General features: G+C 47.8%; 1 protein-coding gene across 2 annotated transcripts in view; it reads right to left on the bottom strand.

Moving 5' to 3' along the window:
* Window positions 1-2,327: 2,327 nt before the first annotated feature.
* The window catches only part of LOC140421192 (short transient receptor potential channel 5-like), a 153,802-nt gene continuing 134,775 nt past the window's right edge, over window positions 2,328-21,354 (bottom strand). The window contains exons 10-12 of one of the 2 annotated variants that reach the window (XM_072505699.1): window positions 18,734-18,775; window positions 10,480-10,569; window positions 2,328-3,303 (exon numbers count right to left, since the gene is read on the bottom strand). In XM_072505699.1, the coding sequence (XP_072361800.1) occupies window positions 2,557-3,303; window positions 10,480-10,569; window positions 18,734-18,775 (879 nt within the window). In that variant the 3' untranslated portion in view covers window positions 2,328-2,556. The remainder of the gene's footprint in view (window positions 3,304-10,479; window positions 10,570-18,733; window positions 18,776-21,354) is intronic. The other variant, XM_072505700.1, reaches the window with a different exon arrangement.

Here is a 21,354-nt window from a genome sequence, read left to right as displayed (position 1 = left end):
GTCCTCAGCATCGCGGACGCTCCAAAGTGAGTCCATCCGCAGCTCCAGAGCCGTCAAGCGGTCTAACAGGAGCTGCAACTGGACACACTTCTTGCACGTGAAGGGGACAGTGGACGTGTCCCTGAGCTCCCACATCGCACACGAGGAGCATGACACGGGTCTGAGGTCTCCTGCCATGTCTTAAACCTTTGGTTAACTTCAACAATTTCAATTTCCCCCCCAAAATTTAAATAAATAAATAAACAACGAAGAAAAAAATAAATAAATATACCAATGAAAAGAAACAGAAAAACAGAAACACTACTTACCAGTCACTTACCAGGGATAAAACACACTTCCTCCCCACCCTGCTTCGAAATCCCACCTCGAATCAAATTCCCAAACTCACTCTTAGATGTCTCACTCCTGGCTCTGTCTTCTCTGGCTCACTGGGAGAACTCACTGGGAGTGAGTTTACAAGTGGCTCTTTTTAAACTGTCCTGAATTGACTCCCCTCCCCCACCTGCTTTTAGATCAAAGTAGATTAAAGTGACTGACACTTAACTGCCAACCAGTTATGTGAGTGAGTGGGGCAGCCCTTGTTAACCTACACTGCACAATACTAGCTTAATTTAAATTAATTTAAACTCCTGAAATTTAATATATCCAGCTATTGCATTGGGATTTGAGCTCCTATCTCTGAGTTATGAGTCCAGATTGCGTGGCACAGTAGCACAGTGGTTAGCACCTATTGCTTCACAGCATCAGGGTCTCAGTTTTGATTCTTGCTTGGGTCACTGTCTGAGTGTTGCTGTTGTTAGGAGGTACTGAGGTATGCCGGGAGGTGTGAATAGGCAGTCTTGGTGATGACTGCGAGGTGCAATTTGAAAGTTATAACTGGGTCATAAAGCAAATTTAGATTTCACACTGCCAGGGTTCAGCCTGAGCGAGCAACCCCGTTAAGGGGTGGCGGCACGGTAGCACAGTGGTTAACACTGTTGCTTCACAGTGCTAGGGTCCCAGGTTCGATTCCGAGATTGGGTCACTGTCTGTGCGGAGTCTGCACGTTCTCCCTGTGTCTGCGTGGGTTTCCTCCGGGTGCTCCAGTTTCCTCCCACAAGTCCCATAAGAAATGCTGTTAGGTGATTTGGACTTTCTGAATTCTCCCTTTGTGGACCCGAACAGGTGCTGGAGTGTGGTGGCTAGGGGATTTTCACAATAACTTCATTGTGACAATAATAAAAGATGACATCATTATTAACCCCTCTGGTAGCAAAACCACAAAAATTCAGTCCTAGCATGTAGGCTTCGCAGATATGCCAACTATTATGACCCATCCCTAGTTGCTCTGAGAAACTGGTGATGGGGTGCTTTCAAAAACCAGTGTGTTTTGGGACTTAACCTGATCATGACACATCTGGGATAAGGGAGGTTAAATTAACCCAATATTTCATAACTGTGATATTGAGATGAGCTTCCGACCACATATCCGAACCATCATTAAGAAAGCCTTTCCAGCATATCATCACCTGGCTGTACCCCTGCCATAGTTCAACTCTTTCTGAAATGCTCATCCATGCCTTTCTTACCTCTAGACTTGAATATTCCAAAGCGCACCTCAAACTTTCTTTTCTCCATAAACTTGAAGTAATCTAAAACGGTGTTGTCTGTGTCCCTCCTTGCACCAAGTCACATTCACCCATCATAACTCTGCTTGTTGACTTACATTAGATCCTGGTTAAGCAATGTTTTAATTCTAAAATTCTCGCCTTTTTTTTTAGTGCTTCTGTGGCCTCCCTATATCTGTGATTGGTTTCAGCCACACAACCACCCCCCAATATCTATGCTCTTGAATTCAGGTCTCTTTCATCGAATCCCTACAGTGCAGAAGGAGGCCATTCAGCCCATCTAGTCTGCACCGACCCTTCAAATGAACACTCTATCTATCCATGTCCACACCGCCCTATCTTCATAACCCCGTAACCTCACCTGCACATCCTGGGATAGTAAGGGGCAATTTAACAAGGCCAATCCACCAAACCCGCACATCTTTGGACTGTGGGAGGATACTGGAGCACTTGGAGGAAACTCATGCAGACACTGGGCGAATGTATAAACTCCGCACAGTCACCCAAGGCCAGAATTGAACCCGGGCCCCAGGCACTGTGAGGCAGCAGTGCTAACCACTGTACCACCATGCTGCCCCACCTATTTCAATTGCCCCACCTTTGGTATCCGTGCCTTAGGAATTCCTTCTCTGAATCTTTCCACCTCTCTCCCTCTGTTTTCAAGATGCTCCTAAGCCTATCTCTTCGACCAGTTTGATATACTGTTGCCTTACATGGCGCTGCATCATATTTTGTCTCATAACGCTCCTGTGAAGCGCCTTGGGACATTTTATTATATTAACGGTGCTATACAAATACAAGTTATCGTAATTTACAGAAAGCAGGGTTCCTCTTTAGAAAAGACCCTAACAGCCACATATTCTATATATTTAATAGTTTTAAAAATAATTCCTCATGGATATGACCCAAGTCTCTGTGGTAAAGTAATATCTCGATATATTATACTGTATTATAATTGAGTTGTTACATAGTCCTCTTGACGACTGTTCCACCTGGTCATCAGCAAGTCACAGGCTTCCCCCCAGGAGTCATAGACATCACTTGATGAGTCAATGAGTTTGTTATTGGAGGCACTGATATTGGAAGAGCAATTGAAGGAGTCATTATGGTTAGCTGAACAATGGCTATCAATTCTGTTTCTACTGTTCACTTCATTAAGACCAACAGCATTGAGACTGCTCTCACTCTTGGTTATATTGTTAGGATTCGAAATTTGGGAATACGTGAAGTCCTGCCACATATTGTGCGCTTGATGTAGTCCATCAGAAATGCTCGAGACAGGCTCGGGACTTGGTTCAGAGAGTTGCCCATTCATCTTGCTGAACAAGAGGCCAAGTCTTTTGAAAGAATCCTTCTTGGAGTTTGGGCATCTCTGGAATCGATTGCCGTTTCTGACTGATGAAGGTTGCTTACTCAGCATATTATTTTTAGATTTTTCTTCATTCAGGTCAATTCCAGAAACTGATTTGATTAGAGCTGAAACACTGAAAGAGTTCATTTTCAGCTTCTTTCGGTCATTGCTTTCACCTGCCAAATTGAACGACACAATTTTTTTCATTTCTTCTGCACTATCTTCTTCCAAGTCTCCTATTTGCATCCCATCGCTGCTGGTAGAATATGTTCTTCGAGATGCTTTTCTGTTTCCCAAAAGGCCAAGAACCTCATAGCGGAAACTGGAGATATCCTGTTTCAGTTCCTGTGATAACAATAAAACCAATTACTGCACTGCAGAGGTCAAATTTAGATGACCTTATCTTGTGATATATCAAAGGATGCTTTTCCCCTCCAAACCTGATGACATATTTGGTAAATTCCATGCCCATGGAGATACCAAGTCATACAGACGGAACCCAGATATGCTGAGTTGTAAGCATATGTTCCTTATCAGAATGATGGTATTAGACATAGAAGTTACAGTGCAGAAGGAGGCCATTCGGCCCATCGAGTCTGCACCGGCTCTTGGAAAGAGCACCCTACCCAAGCCCACACCTCCACCCTATCCCCATAACCCAGTAACCCCACCCAACACTAAGGGAAATTTTGGAAACTAAGGGCAATTTAGCATAGCCAATCCACCTAACCTGCACATCTTTGGGCTGTGGCAGGAAACCGGAGCACCCGGAGGAAACCCACGCACACACGGGGTGAACGTGCAGACTCCGCACAGACAGTGACCCAAGCCGGGAATCGAACCTGGGACCCTGGAGCTGTGAAGCAATTGTGCTAACCACTATGCTACCGTGCTGCCTATTCAAGAGAAGATATTCAGTTGTCTTGTACTATTAGGTTCACCATCATATAAATACAGTGGAAACATTTGGTGATGACTGAGTAGTTACTAAAATTAATGATGTAAAAGAGATGAATTTACTTTAATAGTCTAACTCAGGATTTTTCAATGATTTTGTAAATTCACTCCCCAGTGCTGTTGTCAAATCTGCTGTCACCTAGTTCCTCGCATTTCTATTCAGTTTTTACTTTTTAAATGCCAACTATTTATCCCCAACAACACTTTCACTTTTATCCAAATCTACCTCCCAATAAGCCAAAAAGGATATTGCTTCCTTCCCAGCACTGCTCCCTGTGTTACAGGAAACAATTTTGGGTTTCTGTATAATATAGGCAAGTACCTTGCAGCAATAATGGTCAATTGTGGCCCCTCTGGCTGTATTGAAGAGTTAGGTGTTAATAATCAAACTGAATAACTATATCTGATCATATAAGAAAAGGCCTTTCTAAGGATAACAGGAGAACAGTGAGGACTTTATGAACGAAGAAGCTTCGTTCCTCTCCCGATGTTTGATTATCATCTATAAGGAATGCCTGTACAAGGACTTATGTGACTGGAATGACAACAATCAAAAGTGATTACAACTATAGTGTAATTAAAAATAGACAGAGGTAGCAATTAACTGTAGTATAGAACAGAAGTCTGTTCTAGTTTAAGCAGACAAATGGTCTTTGGGAAGTTCCAGGGACAGATAACTCATGAAGGCTTATCTGGAAAATGTACCTTTGAATCTAAAAAGCTGCTTTTCCAGCGTGACTTGGAATGAGAGAAACCCAAAGCTACCCTTTCTACTGTATGACCTGATCACCTATGCTGTATTAATAAAGCCCATTTGGTACACACAAACTGTTTTATGAATGACTTACTCCAAGCTTGTAATGAGTAAGGTTAATTTGACACAAACTAGCTAAGCCTATTCTTCAAATCCTGCAACCCTCTGGTCTGTGTCACTGTGTACGAAATTGAATAACGTGTTTAATCGTTCGAACATTGAAGGAATCTGTCATTTTCTTTGAATATTGCCTGGCATTGAGACAGGTTCCACTTGAAGGCAATTATAAGATATCACAAATTTTACCTAGCACTTGCTAAAAGCACAAAGATACGGGGCTGGATTCTCCGTTAAGCTGACGCAGAAATCGCGAAACGCGATCGGGCAAATAGGTTCCGAGCCTGACTCTGGTTTCACGCCAAATCGGGATTCTTCGGCCCCCCCAAAACGCGCCCGCCGCGTGGCCAGAAAGTACAGTAGACATATCGTGAGCGGTCCTGATGACCAATTCTCCGGGGCCTCTGCGATTCAGCGCCTTGGATGGGCCAAATTCCCGAAGGTGTGTTTCTAATGTACTATAAAAACTTGTGAACCTGGTGTGCTGGCTGCAGCGACTGATAGAGGAAGTAGGAAGTGGCATGGGCCGCAGGCCCTATATGCAGCCCTGAGGCAGCATGAGCAGAGGCCGCTCAGAGGGGGAGGCAGAGGCTGCAGCAGAGCTGTGGGCTGCAGAGGGGCAGATGGCAGAGGCTCAGGCTGGAGGGCCGCCCACTGGACAGGCCAAGGTGGAGGAGAAGGTGTCAAGGAGGCGCCGGATGAGGCCACGCGTTTACCGCGACCGCATGTCCTTTGAGGACCTTCCGAACCGGGTATGCAGAAGGAGACTGCAGATGAGCAGGGAGACAGTGCAACACATCTGCCACATGATGGCACACCTGGCACCGTAGGGGAATGGGGAAGGACACCTGCTACCGGTGACCGTCAAGGTGACAGTCTCGCTGAACTTGTATGCCACGGGATCATTCCAGTCGCAGAGTGGGGACCTGCCCGGCATCTCCCAGGCATTAGCGCACAGGTGCATTCGTGCCATCACTGACGCCCTGTATGCCCAGGCGGAGCATTACATCCAGTATCCTGTGGGCCGCGCCTACCAGGATGCCCGGGCAGCGGGGTTCGCCGGGATGCCCCGGGTCCAGGGGGTCATCGATGGGATACATGTCGCCCTACGGCCACCGGCGGATAACAGGCCGCTGGTGTCGAACAGGAAGGGGTACCACTCCATGAACATTCAGGTGGTCTGTGACCATCAGATGCGGATTATGGACGTCGCGATTCCCGAGCAGTGTACATGACTCTTTCATCTTGGCGCACTCGGTGATCCCCGACATGTTCAAGGAGCATCTCCCCGCCCCCCCCTCAGCTGGTTGCTGTGCATCAGGGATTACCCGTTGCAACCCTGATGACACCCACATGGGGGCCACAGACCGACACGGAGAACAGCTACAATGATGCCCAAACAGCGATCAGGGGCGTGGTTGAGAGGTGCTTCGGGGTCCTGAAAATGCGCTTCAGGTGCCTGGACTGCTCCGGAGGGGCTCTCCAGTACGAGGGCAGGAGGGTCGCCCATATCGTGGTGGTCTGCTGCGTCCTCCACAATATAGACCAGCAGAGGGGCGATGTGCTGGAGGAGGATGAGGAGGAACGACAGGCCTCGCCAGATGTGGAGGATGAGGGGGAGGGGGCAATGAGCGTGACATGGGGCCTGGCCAGGCATGGGAGGCCACACAATTGCCAGGGCCAGCACACACGGATGCTTTCATTGAGACACGTTCACAGACTAGGGGTGGAGAGGGGTCGCTGGCCAAGGTCAGACCACACACCCTCACCACCGAACACGCTCACCTCCCACACCACCGAACACGCTCACCTCCCAAACCACCAAACACGCTCACCTCCCACACCACCGAACACGCTCACCTCCCACACCACCAAACCACCTGCATGCACTCCCCCTCCGTAATATATACCTGCGGCCCTACGAGCTGGGGGCCCTGGGTTGGCAGTGACAGCGGGTGTCGTCCATTGGATAGAGGATGATGACAACCCACTCTGCGGGTCTGACTCATGCCCACAGTAGCACCTTCCACCTGGGTGATCCCTGCGAGCTGGGCCTCACTTGTTCCCCACCCCCACTGGCCAACACTGACCGCCCCACCCCCACACCCATCAGACAGAGCACCAAGGCAGCTTTGAATGGTATGAACATGTGCCCTAGCCCCTATAACTAGACTGTACCCTGCAACCGTGCCAATTCAACTGCTGTCTAACTTTCTGGCCTGACGGGCTCTAACACTACGCCTAGGTGGTTCCCCAGATGGTACAGCAGGAGTGGAGGCGGCCTGCTGTGACTCCTGTCCTGCAACGAGGGTCCCCGTTGGCACACGTCTCCTGGGGCGGCCCAGCCTGGATGGGCCTGGCTGCTCCTCGGGCGTCCCAAGTGGTGTAGTACTGCCCTGTTCCACCCGCTGCCCACCAGATGCACCAGGGGCAGGTGGGGGGTGGGGGGGGGGGGGGGGGGGGGTGGGGGGGGGTGGGGGGGGTGCGGGGGGGGGAGTCTGAGGTGCTGCGGTTCCGGCACTTCTCCTGCAGGTGCCACCGGCACGGGCCCCATTATCTCCTCCTCCCTCGGGGTGCCCGAAGGCCCCCGGGCTTCTCCACAGGACGGCGGTGTGAGCGGATCCAACCCCTGAGACAGCCCGCCCCCCCCCCCCCCCCAACACCTGGCGCTGCCAGTCCTGGAGGCCCGCCCTGGCCTCAACAAGGGTCTGAACGTCTGCAGCAATGGAGCGCAGGGAGTGGCCCATCTCCGTGTGGGACTGCACCACATCACTATACGACAATACCACCACCCTGAGGGTCTGTGTCACATCAGCCAGTGAGTGGGCAATGTCCCTCAGGGTGTGGGCCACGTCCCTCAGGGTGTGGGCCACATCAGCCAGTGAGTGGCCACATCCCTCTGGGTCACCTCCCTCTGTGCCTGCGCCATGCCGCCCTGCACCTGGTCATTGCCGCCGCCGCTCTCAGCCATGGCCTGCTGTGACTGGGCCATGCTGAGGAGCGCCGCTGCAATCTCCAGCTGGCTCTGGCACATGGCTGCCTGTGAGAGGGCAGCCCTGTCCTGGGATTCGGCCCCCACCTGCACAGAATGCCCCAGGCCTTGCACATTCAGACCCATATCCGACACCGTCGCCCCCATTGCCTCCACCGCGGATGCTGCCCATGCGGTTTCGGCCTGGGTGATCGCATGACTGGCACCACCCCCTGATCCTGCACGTGGCTGGACTCCTCCACCTGCCCCTGCAGGTGCTGGAAGCCGGCCATCACCCCCTCCTGTAGTCCCTGGGTCTCTTGACTGCAGCTGCACAGTGGGTGGGACTGGATGTTCCAGGAGCCCGGGACCCATCTGGACGGCAGCTGTTTCCTGGGGCCTGAATGCTCTCCGACCGTCCAGCCCCGCTGCAGCTCCTACCTCCACCTGCTGTACCAGATACAATGTGTGGTGCACACCAAATAGTGCCCCAGGAGCCTCTTTACTAATGTGCGCAACCGAGGTAATAGCCTCTGTGATGCTGGAGGGTATTGGAGACCGCTTTGACGCAAAGTCCTCCTCTGACCCGAGCTCTGGGGTCTCCTGTGTCTCGGCAGAGGGCTGGTGTTCTGGCGCCCCTGATGGGCTGGGCCCATCTCCGGCAGGTCCTGTAAGACACAAGATGCCATGTATGGTTAGACAGCCGGATGGTGGCGAGGCGTGAGGGTGAGGCGTGAGGTGGTGAGGCATGAGGGTGAGGTGGTGAGGGCTGAGGTGAGGGGGTGAGGGCTGAGGTGAAGGGGTGAGGGGAGGGGTGAGGGGGGTGGGTGAAGGTGATTGGGAAGGGGGCACACATGTGTCATGCGGATCCGCAATTAGACAGGGGGTCTCACTTTGCCGCCCGCCGCCGACCTCCAACTCGGCGACCTCCCTCTCCACCAGGTCAATGACCACGTCCAGTGCCCTCTGGTCGGGCATGGTGAGGGGACGCAGGTCTGGTGGTCCCCCTCTGGTCTTCTCCCGCTCCCAGCATTTGTGCGCGGCCTTGTCCTGGTTGGGGGGGGGGGGGAACATAAACAACGACACTGTTAGACAGTCCGGCGCATGCAGCCCAGGGTTGGGTAGATGATGGCATCGGTGGCCAGGGCACATGACCATTGCAGCTGGCATGGGTGCTGGCTTTTGGAGCAAGGTGGGGGTCCGGCCGTCCCCGGGGCGGGTGGTCCGGGTCACATGTGTGTGGGGGGCAGGGTGTTGGTGCCAGGGGCATAGCACTGCCTACTCACCCTGGCCGCCCTGAGGAGATTGTGCAGTTTTTTTCTACACTGGATGGCAGTCTGGGCGACTTCCACCTCCGCCCAGGCACGGCAAACAGCGGCGCCTGACGATCTTCTTCCCGGGTACATTACCATCCGCCTCTCCTCCACTGAGTCCAGGAGGGTCTGCAGCTCAGCATCCTGGAAGCGCGGCGCTACTCTCCTTCCAGCCATGTTGGCTGCGACGGTTGTGTGCGTGTGTGTGTGTGGGAGGGGGGGTGAAGAATCCATTAAGTGCGGCTGTAGCTTTACGGCAATCACGGAACTGGCGAATCCGCCACCGTTCTCCTTGCAAAGTGTGGCGTTTCCCGTGACGCCCGTGCTAGCCCCTTTGGAGGTTTTGCCGCAGTGATACTCCACAGTTTTCACGATGACGTCAGCACTTAATCTCAGAAACGGAGAATCCAGCCCATGGGGAGATTGTACTAGGGTCAGATTTCCAATAGCATAGTTTATTACCAGCAGCCAGTGATTTCGGTTCAGAATGTCCCAAATGACACATATTAAAATCTGTACATTTGAATATTTAATTCTATTCTAATTGTCCATTGTCAATTAATCGTTGAGTCTGATACCAGGATCTTACGCACATTTGTGTTTTACTTGGTTTCAAAGATTAACATGTAAATTGTTGTAGTTATTTCCGAATATCATTTCTAGATTGATAAAATGATGCAGCAAAGAAGGAAGCCATTCAGCCTGTGAAGGAGATAATAATTTAGTTTCTCTCCTTTTTCCCCATAGCTCTGCAAATATTTACACTTTTTTAAGGCATTAGACGAATCGGAGATGAAATAGGAAAAAGTGCTTGAAATTTATTGCCACATTGCAATCGTGTAGCAATGGCTCTGTCAATGCTGAGGCACTCTTATGTTCTGGAATCTGTCCATGTGCATTGTGGATTGACTTCCACAGCACAGGCAACAATATCCCTGCCAGCTGTCTGTTCCTGATGGTTGGAATAACTCCATACAACCCAGCAGGCAGAATATTGTAAAAGATATTGCATCTTGCCACTACTGCGCTCAATTCACAAAGCACCAGAGGAATACCTCGTCTCTACCCACCACCACCACCACCACCCCGCCTCCCCCAGGGGCAGCAGTAACACTACTCCAATACGATTGAAGTCTTGGCTGGCAATGTAAAGTGGAAGCAAAGATGTCCATGGACAAGATTTGTCTTTGAACTGGGTCTTATTGACCTGGGTGCTGATTTGGAAGTGAACAAGTCAAGGTATTTACAAGAGAAAAAGAGAATGAATTTGTGAACCCAAATTGCTTTGTCTACCTCTCTGTCTCCATCAGATTCCCAGTGGAAATTAGTGTACAGGACAACAAATGCTTGAAACCACAATCAAAATAGTACCAGAAAGTAAGGGGTATTAAAATAAGTACCATGTTTACCTTAAAGTTCTCTTCTGTAAGTCCTTCATCAGTTTTAGCACTTCTGATCATAGCTGCAACGTATCTTTTCACTAAATTTTTAATAACCTCCTGCCAAATGAAAAGGAACAATTATTTCATTATGCTTGTTACTGTAACTAATATGAATCGTTCGCTGTATTGTTAAATTATTAAGCAGATGAACTTGCTACATTTAAAGGGACTTCAATCTGAAGTGTTAGTAAACATTTGGCTTGATATTTAATGTAAATGTATTATCGTCATGCGAAAGTATCATCACTGGCAAATGCTTCATTTTGATGATAAAGATTGGGTTGTTCATTTGACACTGGTTAGTGAACAGATCATAACGGTGATCCAACATCGTATCCAATCCACGGACGTCTAAGGATGAGAGTCTTTGACGACTGTGACATCCGTGCTGACAAGAAGATCCTCATGCACAAGGCAGTTGCCCTCCCAATTCTTCTATCTGGTTCAGAAACTTGGACCACGTACAGATGCCATCTCAAGGCCCTGGAGAGGTACCATCAAGGCTGTCTGATACAGATTCTCCGCATCAGCTGGGAGGACAGGCGTACTAACATCCGTGTCCTTGAAAGAGCCAAGAGCACTGGAATTGAGGCCAGGATCATCGAAAACCAACTCTGTTGGGCCGACCATGTCCCAACTGCCAAAGCAAATCATCTTCGTCCAGCTCAAGGAAGTCTCGCAAACAAAAGGTGAACAAAGAAAGCGCTTCAAAGACTCTCTAAAGGCCTACTTCAAGAAATGCAACATAGACATCAACACCTGGGTGACCCACCTCAAGAAATGCAACATACACGTCAACACCCTGGGAGACCCTTGCTCAGAAGAGACCTACTTGGAGGAACATACTAATGGATGGGACACAATTCTTTGAGGACGCCCAATGGCAAGGGGAGTCCCGGAAAGGAGCCTGAGAAAGGACTACCCGCTACCTGAAAACACCTGCCCATGACCTGGAAACACCTGCCTGTGACCTGGAAATATCTGCCAAGTGTATGATCAAAGATGGAGCACAGGGTTTCGCTCTATGCAGATGACCTGCTTCTGTATGTTTCGGACCCAGTAGAGGGGATGGAAGGAATCATGAAGATTCCAGGGGAATTCGGCCGGTTTTCGGGGTATAAGATAAATGTGGAAAAGAGTGAGATGTTTGTGGTTCAGGCGAGGGGACAGGAGGGGCGACTGGGAGAGCTGCCGTTTAGGTCAGTAGAGAGTAGTCTTAGGTACCTGGGCATCCAAGTGGTGCGGGAATGGGACCGGCTGCCTCTTTGGTAGCCCGGAGAAGGATCTTACTAATGTGGAGGAACGCGAAGCCCCCAAGCGTGGAGGCTTGGATCAATGACATGGCGGGGTTTCTCAGGTTGGAGAAGATAAAGTTTGCCTTGCGAGGGTCTGTACAGGGGTTCTTGAGGTGGTGGTAACCGTTCCTAGACTTTCTCGCGGAACGTTCGGTGGAGGTCAATAGCAGCAGCAACCCAGGGAGAGGGGGGGGGGGCTACTTGTATTGTAAGGGGCGTTGCCCCATTTTTGTTCTTAATTTGTTAGATAGTTTAATGGTTAGAGGTTTAAGTTGCTTTGTGTGTTGGCGTAAGGCCATTTTTATTTCTCTTTTGTATATTTTCTTTCCTTTCTGGAGTGTTTTGTAAAAATGTATTGAAAAAATTTTGAATAAACATATTTATTTTAAAAAAGGATGGTCTAAGGGCAGATGCGTTGAGTAGAGTCAACGCGCCGCAACATGTGCCAGGCTCAGCCTGATACAATTTAAGATTGTTCATCGGGCTCACATGACAGTGGCCCAGATGAGCAGATTCTTTGGGGTGGAGGACAGGTGCACAAAATGCACGGGAGGACCAGCGAACCATGTCCACATGTTTTGGGCATGTCCAAAGCTTAGGGGATTTTGGCAGGGGTTTGCAGATGTCATGTCCACGGTGTTAAAAACAAGGGTGACGCTGAGTCCAGAGGTGGCGATTTTCGGGGTATCGGAAGATCCGGGAATCCAGGAGGAAAAAGAGGCAGACGTTCCGGCCTTTGCTTCCCTGGTAGCCCGGAGACGGATACTATTGGCATGGAGGGACTCAAAGTCGGAGACCTGGCTATCGGATATGGCAAGCTTTCTCTGTATGGAGAAAATTAAGTTCGCCTTGAGAGGTTCACTGTTAGGGTTCACCCGGAGGTGGCAACATTTGGAAAACCTTTTACTTCTTGACGATGGTGGTTACATTTTTACGCAGCATAAAAATATTAGCAAATAAATGCCAAACAAGATTGTAGCCCATTTATCATGCTGCACTAATTGCTGTAAAATTGGCTCCCTCCATAAAACATCAAATCAAACTGTACATACTGCACTTCGAGTATTGTGTCCAGATTTGGTGAGCAAACAGTCAAATAGTGAAGTGCTGGAGACAGTGCAAAGAAAAACCAGAAGGCTGATTTTTTGTGCTAGGTTCTAATGTTAAGAGGAACAATTGAAGAAACATTGGTTTTTCAGCCTGAATAGGAGGCATTGGAGAGGTAATCATGCTGATCAATGTGTGATGTTTAATCCAGAATGCTCCTACACTTCAAATTAAAATGTGAGAGTAGGACAAGTGACATAAGTACAGATCAGTAATTAAATATATTCAGGATTATATCAGGAAGTTCTTCATGCAGTGTAACAATAGACAAAATGATGGAGATGAATAGCTTCGACATAAACAATTAAATACAGCGATGGGACACAATAGAGTCTCTCTAGATGGACAGTCTGGTTTGACCACACTTGTGGACCTGCAAACAATTTGGCTTGCCATGTGGATGAAGAGGCAATGGAGAAGGTGCAAAAATTATTTACTATGATGCTATCTGAACTGAGCGCTTTGACCTATTGGGAAAGATTGAGTGCTGTTAGGAAAATGAGAGTTCTTAATATTTTTGTAATATTATTGTCATATACAGGGAAACAAGCGTGTGTGTGTGATTATGAGTGTGACTAATTTAATTAAACTTGAGACAGTTAGACTGCATAAACATCAGTAAGGAAGGTGTGAGGGAAATGGTTGAAGTGGTAATGAACAGGGTGCCAGGAAAGCGTTTGACCAGGAATTTACATCAGGCAGGTAAGAGAAGTGATTGTAAAGTTGGCTGTTGGGTTTCAAAGGAAATTGGGGGATTTTAATTGTGAAGCAGGAGTGAATTTGCTTTATAAATATAGTAGTCATAAAGACATTTTTAAGAAATGATCAGTTCTGGGAAGAGGAACTTCAAAAGCATTGTCGAAAAAATAGAGTGGAAGATCAAAGGGAAAACGCATATAAAATGAGACTGAAATGGGGTGGCTGTGAGATCTTGAACAAGACAAGTGTGTGGTGAAGCCAGACTTGTGAACACCAGTTTTGCAGCCACCCTCGGAGAGGAGAGTCTATATGAGATTTCCTCTATAAGTAGCAGGGTACTGTGTGGCAATGCTACTGCTACTATATGGTAAATGAAAAAACCCTGGGGAAAATTGATGTACAGAGAGATCTGGGTGTTCAGGGCCATTGTACCCTGAAGGTGGCTGCGCAGGTCGATAGAGTGGTCAAGAAGGCATACGGCATGCTTTCCTTCATCGGACGGGGTATTGAGTACAAGAGCTGGCAGGTCATGTTCCAGTTGTATAAGACTTTGGTTCAGCCACATTTGGAATACTGCGGACAGTTCTGGTCGCCACATTACCAAAAGGATGTGGATGCTTTAGAGAAGATGCAGAGGAGGTTCACCAGGATGTTGCCTGGTATGGAGGGCATAGCTATGAAGAGAGGTTGAGTAGATTAGGATTATTTTCATTAGAAAGACGGATTTTGAGGGGGGATCTCATTGAGGTCTACAAAATCATGAGAGGTATAGACAGGGTGGATAGCAAGAAGCTTTTTCTCAGAGTGGAGGACTCAATTACTATGGGTCACGAGTTCAAGGTGAGAGGGGAAAAGTTGAAGGGAGATATGCGTGGAAAGTTCTTTACGCAGAGGGTGGTGGGTGCCTGGAATGTATTGCCGGCGGAGGTGGTAGAGGCGGGCATGATAGCATCATTTAAGATATATCTAGACAGATACATGAATGGGCAGGGAGCAGAGGGATACAGATCCTTAGAAAATAGGCAACAGTTTTAGATAGAGGATCTGGATCGGCATAGGCTTGGAGGGCCGAAGGGCCTGTTCCTGTGCTGTAATTTTTCTTTGTTCTTTGAAACTTTTGTAGATTAGAAAATCTATAAGGACTGTTGCCATCAAAATGGGGATTTAGTTCTGAATTCATTTAATCAATATATTTTAGGAAATGTTTATAAAATACCATTAACTATGTAAAAGTGTTCTTGTATCATCAAATGCCGTTTTTCTTTTTACCTAGTTTAATAAATGTTTACATTTATTATTTAACGATCATAAGTGGTGTGGAATTTACATATCTTGACATCAGGTAACTCCTCAAAACACACAAATTGCAAACCATTATGTCAGCTTGTTTCAAATTTCCCTTTTGGGATTCGGGCAGCCTGTCCAGCACTTACCATCTGCTGAGCCATAACAGCAGGCTGGGACAGGGTTCTGGAGAAGAATGAGGGGTCACCTGAAAGAAGTCTTAAAGATATGAATGGAGAAGACCAGCACGAAGGGCCAAAAATATAAGATAGTTGCTAAGAAATCAGATGAAGAATTCCGGAGAAATTTATTTTACCCAGACTATGGTTAGAACATGGAATGAAGTAACCTTCCAAGACGACTTGGAAGGAAGCATTTAAAGGAAGCTGGATAAACCATTTGAGATAGAAATGAATAGAAGGATATAATAACAAAGTTAGGTTAATAAGGCTGGGAAGCAGGTCATGTACCATGGCCTGTTTCTGGGCAGTAAATACTATGTACTTAAGACGAGGTGAATAGCCACCTTCATCTTTAAATATGTTGTGATTCAGTGATGTCAACTTCAGAGTATAATGCTTGGGCTGTAAGCAGGGTGGAATTCTCCGCTCCCCACCGCTAAGATCGGGAATCCTGATTGGGCGGAGAATCCCTTTTGGGATTCGATGCCGAAATCGCATTCGACGATCGGGCGGAGAATCCCTTCTGACGGCAAAATCGGGGGCAGTGCCTGTTTTCGGATGCTCCGCCCCAACCTTCCGGTGAATACGCCGCACGCCGCTGGGACGGCCTCAGGATGTCACCTGAAGGCCCTCGCCCGATGATCGGCCCCCGATGGGCCGACTTCCCGATGGTGTGATTGAAATGAAATGAAAATCGCTTATTGTCACAAGTAGGCTTCAAATGAAGTTACTGTGAAAAGCCCCTAGTCGCCACTTCCGGCGCCTGTTCGGGGAGGCTATTACGGGAATCGAACCGTGCTGCTGGCCTGCCATGGTCTGCTTTCAAAGCCAGCGATTTAGCCCTGTGCTAAACAGCCCCTTGAATTCACTTGTATTCTGAGTTTTCAACAACCTCGCGTGGCGGCTGCGGATTGTATCCAGCGGCGCCAGTCGGGGAGGGGGGAGCGGTTCCACTGGCCGGGGCGGGGGCTTCAGCGGGGGCTGGGGGGACTTGTGGAGGGTGGTCAAGGGGTGGTTACAGGGGGGCACTATCTGGCAGGCCGGGTACGCCCGCGGCCGGAGCCATGTTATACGGCGTGACTGCTGCAGGTCGTCACCATGCACATGGGTGGCCATGGACACGGCAATTCTCTGGCTGTTTCTGTCGGGAACGCCAGGGCTATTGTGTGGCGCAGCTGCTACGTGGCGGAGCCGACTTTTTCATCATAAGACTAGACACACGCTCAGGACATAGCCTCGAAATCGGAGACTCCAGCCCCTAGTCCTAAGGTCCCATTCCAACGGCTATAGCAGGCCTCTGCTCCATGCCGGTGGGAACATGCATTTTGAATGTGATTAATTGGCTGGAAGCCCGAATCTTCACTCACCCGTTATGCTCTGATCCTCTCACCTCTCTCCCCCCCGCTGCCCCATCCCGGCACAAGCGGAAACTCCACCGGCTAGGCTTTGGTGAAAATATTAACGAGCGCAGTCCGGGCACGATGGAGGTTAGCCCATTGTTTGTGTGCCCCTCGGGCCCGCTGCCCGGCTGCAGAGGGAGGGTCCCCCAAGGTCCTTGGGGTTAGGTAGACTTGGGCTGTGGGTAAGCGGTTGACCCTGGGACTGTCCCTGAGATGGGTGCCCATATCTGGAACACCTCTTCCTGCTCTGGGCATCGTGAAGATCGCTCTCGGCATGGTGATCTCAGTTTGAACTTTGAAATGGCTTTCTCACTGTGCTCTGCCTGAAAACCAGGTAAGACCTTCCCTTTCCTCACATCTGCTCCCTCAGCCCTATGTATTTAAAACTGCTGCTAGTTGCAGTGTCTGAGCAAACTTAGAAAGCCCACGACACTTGAGAAACCTTGAAATTCCCTGAGATCCATTGAAATGTTTATTCATTCAATTTCACAGTGCAGTATCTTTCACTAACTTTGATTGACGGCTTAATGTTCTACAACAAGCTGTAGGTTTGTTTAACAACCTTTGCCTTTACGCTTGAATGCATCTGAAGTACCCTCCATTGATCCTAACCACAATGCTTATGAACAACCTTGTTCTGATTGACAGCTGCTGGTCACTTCAACAATGCTAAGTGCTTTCTGCAGTTAGGAAAGAGGAAGTGAAAGGACAAGGGGGGTTAGCTGAGGGAAGGGGTTTGGCCAGTCGGGTGGGGTGGGGGGGGGGCGGGGGGGGGGGGGCGGGTTGACCTGTTTTTCCCACGGTGGATGGAGGATGTGCACCCTTGATGATGGGTTGGGGGTGCTCCCCTTGTCAGCAGGGGAGGGGTGGGGGGGGGGTCAACATTTGTGTTATGGAGGGGAGAGGGGCCTGAATCTGGCTGCTGGGATTGCGGCGCTTGTTCAAAATGGTTGCCTGAGACCATTAAGTGCAAGGGAATTGGTGTGATCGCTGCTATGCATGAATTTGCTTTGTACAGGTATGAGAATGCCACCTCGACATCGCTCCCAGCACCAGCAGGCCACAGTCCTGACTTTCTGCTGGCGGGGAAATAGAGAATTCTGCTCATAGTCTCCTGCTGCCCTATGTGGCCTTAGATGTAGAATAATATTTTAGAAAAGATCTTTCTTCATCTAGATAGGCCCTGTATGGTACGTTTAAGGTTTTTGTGAAATTCACATATTCCCACATGCCTGAGCTTCATGAAACTTGCATTTTTTTCAAATTTTCACATTTATATTTTTGGAGATCATTTATCTCTCCTGATGCCCAGAATCAACGTGAAGCATTATCGGATTATTTTCCTAACAGAAACATCCTCTACTGCAGTAATGAGACATTTACACCTCCCACACGAACCGTCTTTGTGGCTAATCTGACTGGGACGTAATCTACTGGCAATTTGTGTTGAATTTCGAGCCAAGAACACAAGGCCCTGAACCTTTTATAAAGGTTTGGCACAGCTTATTTGCTTTTAATCACACAATTAATTCTAACAGATTGTATTTAACTGAACAATTCACTGATACATAGGACACATTTCCTTCAGTAACACAAAACAACAGTTGTTACCCCCTGTATATGTCTGATATTTTCTTTACTACCAAATCTGAGGTCACAAGGACAAAACAATGGAAGAAACAGCGCCACATTAGCCTTCCAATAATGAAGTACATGCTTTGCTCGTGCAACATGATATTTGCATAAAATGAACCTAATCCCTTTCAAGATTTCGCTCGAACTACTAATAGTGATATAGCTACTATTTTATTCAGGTTATTTAGTGAGGATGTGTAGCTATAAAGGTGACACCGATGTAATGGTTTGTAGGTTGGGGATTACTGCTAGATTCCATAGGATCATAATCTAAAATCTCAGCGTAAAACAATGTGGGAGTGTGCCTTAGCAAATTGCCCATGAAGATGTCATTTGACTGCTGAATAGACATTGACTCCAACACAGTGATGGAAAAGCAAGTTGATTGCTATATTTAAGACATGGCAGGAACAAGTAAGGAACGCTCGGACAACCATTGACTGTAATGATAATAGTGAGACAGAGTAAAGACTGACGAGTGAAGGATCTGCAGCAAGAGGTTAAAATGGAGGCTGTGAATAGAATGGATCTGTAGACAAATTTTGATTCTTAGTGAGGAATTGCATTTAAATGAGTTGATTTTATGTGATTTCTCTGTAATACTGACTGGTCAGCAAACCTGGTAGTGTTGGTTTTGAACCAAGTCATCCGCATGACGTTCCTGGAAGAAGAAAACAGTTTTCAGCTTTTAATTTATCGGAAGAAACACGGCAGTGGGCACTGCGACATGCTCCATTGACAGCATAACAAAAGTTCAAAATTAAACAGGTTGGAATTAACAAATTTCAATATTTTCACAACCTTCACAAATGTCAATAATAAAATTCTTGCCATCGGAGAAGCCTTCAGGAATTCCCAAAGCAAAATGGAAAACTGCTGAGGTTTATGTGCCTCAGTTCTGCAGAGGAAGGGAGGGTCTTGGGTTCTTTCATCTATGTTTACTCCAGCTCTTTATAAAGGGTATTCCAAGCTTAGAGAAAGTGAGTTAAGAATATGACTGTCAACCTGTCTCCAGCCTTAGGAAAGAGGCTTCTTCATCCCCACCTAGTTTAGCTGAATGGGATCATTCACACTGAATCCAGTAGGCCATTAAAATTGGATCCACATCCTATGTGTACTAAAATACCCAATTTGCATCGTTTAGTGGAAGCTCCTGCCTGATTCAGGTGCCCCTAGGGCTATCTTGCAGAATACGCTGGGAGAGATTATGGCACTATGGGAATGGGGTGGTGAGTTGACCACCTTAATTTTAACTTGTGATTTCCCTAAATCTGCTGAGCAGAGGGAGTTAAAATCTCTTGTGGTGAAAAGGCTTGATCGACCAGGGAGGGCCTTTTGAGGCATATTTGGTGCTCTCTGTTTCTAAAGCTTGCTTGAGTCTTTATTAGTTTCTATTTTAATTGGCATTATTATTTTGATCTTGTGTGATCAATCTACTGTCATTTCTATCATATTCTTACGAAAAATGGACAAAACAAATTATAACGGCAGTCAACAGATTCGACCAATCTTTATAAATTCATGCTAAAATGACACAGAATTTCACAGTAACTGGTATTTGGGCCAGCCAGGAGTTGGTTAGAGTGAAGGTTAGATATCTATCCTCAGCCTCTGTCCTGGATCAAGCAGGAGGGAGGAAGTCTACATTATGGTACTGTTAGTGGAAGGTCTTCACCATTTATCTGCACTGTATTTTTAAAAAAGATTTTGAAAATCATCCTATTTGTTGGGCTCCCACGTGAAGATTTTTGTCAATTAAGTTTACGCTGAGCATGGCAGTGTGAACACATCGGACTAACATGAGCAGAGCAGATGCCCTCCCTGTGCGGATTTAAATCTTCTCTCCTCCACGCCTAGACCAGGCTGGTCAATCGTTCCACATACATTAGCTGCTTTGGTAGCTTACTGACATTCGTCATTCTTCATTCGTCAGCCTGGACTTCGAATTTTGACACATTAGTTAACCATTTGGTTGGGATGGTATCAGATTAAGACCGAGACTTGATCTTGTCCTCATTTAATGTCCACTTACGTGCATTGGCAATTGGTGGGCACTTGCTGGCAAACATCACTGGGCAACCCTGTCATGTTTTGGTGTATCAACCAGCTCAGGGGCCAGATCTCAGTCCCACATTGCTAACCCAGCTGGCTCGGCAAAGATAGAGATTGAACTTGGAGCCACATTCTCTGCACACTTTGCATCCGGACATGGCAGTGCAATTCACCAAATAAGTTGTGGATTTTCCTTTCAAGTCTCTACAGGTATTTGACAAAGGAACGTAAATACTTGGCAGAAATTATGGGAAATGCAAGATTTTCTGCAGTGATCCTTCTGAACGGCAACAGTCAAGATGTTCTCTGGATATTTCTACATCGTCCATTGTCAAAAACAAACTGCAAGGATACCGAGTTCAGCAAATATAACTGTTTAGAGAAATTAAGGGCAAGACTTTGCCCTTTGGCTCATAGCCCTGATGTGGGGGTCAAATGGCAGTCATGACTCTGGAGAGACAGTCAGCTGTCAGTGGTTTTCCCTGAATTAGACAATTTGTGGCCAGCAGGCAGACTTGCCCTCCAAATGGGGGGGGGGGGGGGGGGGGGGCTTTCTCAGCTGGAGGATCAATAAGACATCCTCCAGCATGGGAGCAGCATTGGGGAAGAGGGACAGAGGGAGTGCTTCCATTTTGAGACAGCCTCTTTGGAATTTATGAAAGTTTTAAAGTGAAACAAAAATGGCCTCAGCATGTTGGGCTCATCCAGAGAGCAGCCTGTGGCTGCAGCCATTGCCAGGCAGGCTGGACCGCTGACTCTCCCTACCTATGGAATCTGCCGCCGGGGGGCTGCCTCTCGGCAACTCGAAATCGAATCAAAATCAAAATCGCTTATTGTCACAAGTAGGCTTCAAATGAAGTTACTGTGAAAAGCCCCTCGTCGCCACATTCCGGCGCCTGTTCAGGGAGGCTGGTACGGGAACTGACCAAGCTCGCGATGACCTGGATGGCTTGCAGCAAATATTTTACTCCACTGGTTAACCATTGCAGAAGGCAGAAAAGATGGGACAAGAATGGGCTATTTGGCCAATCAAGCCCAATACGTACACAACGTATAAATTCTATAACATTTGCTTGTCATGGATTCTACCCTAATTTTTAATCTCCTGTGATAGTTGATTAATTATAGGTAAATAGAACCAAAACTTGGTTCATTACTGCAAGATATTACAATGGGAAGTACAGATCT

The sequence above is a fragment of the Scyliorhinus torazame genome, chromosome 5 (assembly GCF_047496885.1).
Source record: "Scyliorhinus torazame isolate Kashiwa2021f chromosome 5, sScyTor2.1, whole genome shotgun sequence".
NCBI lineage: Eukaryota > Metazoa > Chordata > Chondrichthyes > Carcharhiniformes > Scyliorhinidae > Scyliorhinus > Scyliorhinus torazame.
This window is presented reverse-complemented; position numbering and strand designations above follow the sequence as displayed.